The 2,930-nt window shown below is 33.5% G+C and overlaps 1 protein-coding gene across 2 annotated transcripts in view; it reads left to right on the top strand.

Moving 5' to 3' along the window:
* Positions 1–2,930, top strand: part of LOC106468765 — a 60,835-nt gene that overhangs the window by 9,547 nt on the left and 48,358 nt on the right. For both annotated transcript variants that reach the window (XM_022397129.1, XM_022397128.1), the window contains one exon: positions 813–1,003. In XM_022397129.1, coding sequence (XP_022252837.1) covers positions 813–1,003 — 191 coding nt within the window. The remainder of the gene's footprint in view (positions 1–812; positions 1,004–2,930) is intronic.

Raw genomic sequence — 2,930 nt, 5'->3', positions numbered from 1 at the left:
GAAGTTGCCCTGGCCGAGCCAATCTCCTGACATGAACCCCATTGAAAACCTCTGGGACATACTCGACCGGCAAGTCAAGAAACAACCAAAAAACCAACTTCGAAGAGCGATCTACGCCAAGTTTTGAAGCAAGAGTGGGCAAAAATCCCACAATCTGAAATTGACGAGATGATTCTCACGATGCCCCAAAGGATCAACGAACTCCATGAAGCGAAAGGAAGATTTACTAGAAATTAATTAAAGTATAAATATATCAATTCATGTGAATATGACTGAAAAATTTCATTTTTTCTGAAAAGGTGGTATCTATTTACTTGTGACCACGCTGTGTATATTCATTGTTATTCAGGCAGTATAGAACAGTTTATCTAAATGCAGTTGGTAATATATCATGTAACACAATAACTCTAAAGTTCAGTTTTCTTTAATACTGTTTTATACAATATACATTGTTTCTAGGAGCTTTTTGTTTGTTTCTTTACTCAAGTTTCTCCCTATAGCATCATGTTGTGTTTTAATTTTCAGTTATAAGTTTGGGGTATATATTGTTTAACAATCATTGTAATTTAATGTTTTTCTTTAAGTAGAAATGTAGGAAATGTTCTGCTCTAGAAGAAATTATCCATTGACTCCTAATTATCAGTCTTAGACAATAAGTGAAATTAATTTTATGAGCCTGAAGTAATTCAATGAAATGGGCATTCATATGCTCAAAACAAGTTGTCATACATTGGGATACTATTTTGATCTGTAAGAACAGAGAGTTGTGGTAAATATTGGAAAGTTGTTTTTATATATATTTATTTTAATAGCTATTTGGCTGCCAGCAAACAGTGAATTTACAAATTTTCATTGGCACTGATCATGGAAAAATTCAGCCTCATATGTATTATCAAGCTGTTAGAGTTGCAGGAAAAAGTGCCACTTCATGTATTCAATGGAAAATTGAAGGCACAAGTGTATTGGAAACACAGATGACACCAAAAAATGACATGACTGTTTGGTAAGCTTACTTACATTGTTCTGAAGTCTTAACTTTTCATCTGCTTAGGGAAAAGGGTTTGTTAATAGTGCATGTTTAGCATTCATATTGTAAAGTGTAAAGATGAAACTAAACATCTAGCAGGATTTCTCAAAATGTAGATATTGTAGCTATATGTTGCTGTCATAATTTTTCAAATGACATGAATTGAGAAGTTAATTGTATAATAAGTATCTATTTTAGGGTGGCCCTTATCCAGGGGATAAAAAAAATAGTAATTTTATTTGGGCTTGCATACACAATAAAAATCACTGTGAAACATTTGAGGAAAAGTAAGGAAAACAGAATTGTTACATAAAAATTTACTATAGAACTATAAAATAATTATTTGCCAGTATTCTCTCATTTTACTGAATCAAACAACATTTGCTTCTACAGCTTTCATAATGGTGCTTTTCTTTCATAAGGAATTTCTTCCTGTGCTCCTAGATCACTAGAAGTAGGTACTGTTTTGGACCTTGTCTGTGGTGTGAAGCTGATTGTATTCTTCCATTAGATTCTTTGGTGACATTGACATGGAGCTGCTTGCATGTTTCTTTGCCCTTCAAAAACCCTTCATCTTGTTCCATTGGCCTGCATCCTGTAGGAGGATGGAGTCTGATTTTATATATCCATGATTTTTTATAAACTGGAGGCTGTTGGCTATAATGAAGTTCTATAGGGCTCCAGCATTTGTCTCCAAATCCATCTCTGTTACTGTTGGTTTGTTCTGATGAATCTCATTCATGTGGTTACTGAGAGCTTGGAGCATATGGCATTTGGTCTCCACAGATACATCATCATTGAAATTATCAAGATTGATGAGCTTCTCAAACAAATATCTGAGGTGGTGAATGATATCTTTAGTGCAATGTTGGCCATCTGTGGATTCAAAGTCTTGTAAACTTGAAGATCCTGGTTGAGCTCCAGATTGTTCTTTGGAGCAGACTCTGGGAGGGGGCTTGGTACCATGCTTTGATGTAAATGGTAGACATGAATATGCAAATTCTTCACATCTGTGCCTTCTCTTTGACCATAACATTAAATTGGCATCGAAGCATGAAGACTTTGTGAGTGTAGATGGTGAAAGCCATCTTCTTGATGCAATGCATCACTCTTGGAACCATCAACTGAACTCTTCAAAGCAGCATCCCTCTGAACAGAATAAGGCATTGATATTAGTAGAGCAGATCACCAAGAGAGCATGAAGTAGAATATGAAATCTTGGTGGTAACCTTTAAATTTGAAGGTATTATATTAAAAATTAGACCAGATTAGTTTTCACTAATCCTCACAAACCCCTGGGGTATCCCACTAAAAAATTTAGAAGTGTGAAAATAAGGGCAATGTATGTTTATACATGTAAATTGATATCTCTTCTTGTTGCATATCTTTATGTATTCAACTACTGTAGTTAATTATTGTACAAAGTAGACTTGTAGTAGTATTATATGTTGGTTTTTGAAAATATATTAGATCTAGTTTAAGGTTATGAGCATCGCACAAGAAGTTATTTGTTTCAGACACTAAAACATATGAGACTAATCATTATCAACTTAGATAAGGGAACTCTTTTACAAGTTGAGGTATGTCAATTAAAGTATTATTACTTATGTAGTGAACCATAAGTTTTATATTTGAAATTTTATTAGCTATGTCATCCATTTACAGAATGCCAGTTAACTCTTTCAACCCAGACTCGGTCCCTGGGACAGACCTCGTAACCATTTTGTGCTTGTTATTGTATTCATGCTATAATTTTTAAATTAGTAAGTGAATGTTAAAAAAATTTGGCAGATTATCAGTAAACATTACAATGCTTTAATACGCAAAATATCTAATTATTTATTAAGTCTTAAGGTTTGTAAATCAATGTTTTTCTCTCATGCCTTTTTTTTTTCTTTTCACA

This window comes from Limulus polyphemus, unplaced genomic scaffold (assembly GCF_000517525.1).
Source record: "Limulus polyphemus unplaced genomic scaffold, Limulus_polyphemus-2.1.2 Scaffold3155, whole genome shotgun sequence".
NCBI lineage: Eukaryota > Metazoa > Arthropoda > Merostomata > Xiphosura > Limulidae > Limulus > Limulus polyphemus.
This window is presented reverse-complemented; position numbering and strand designations above follow the sequence as displayed.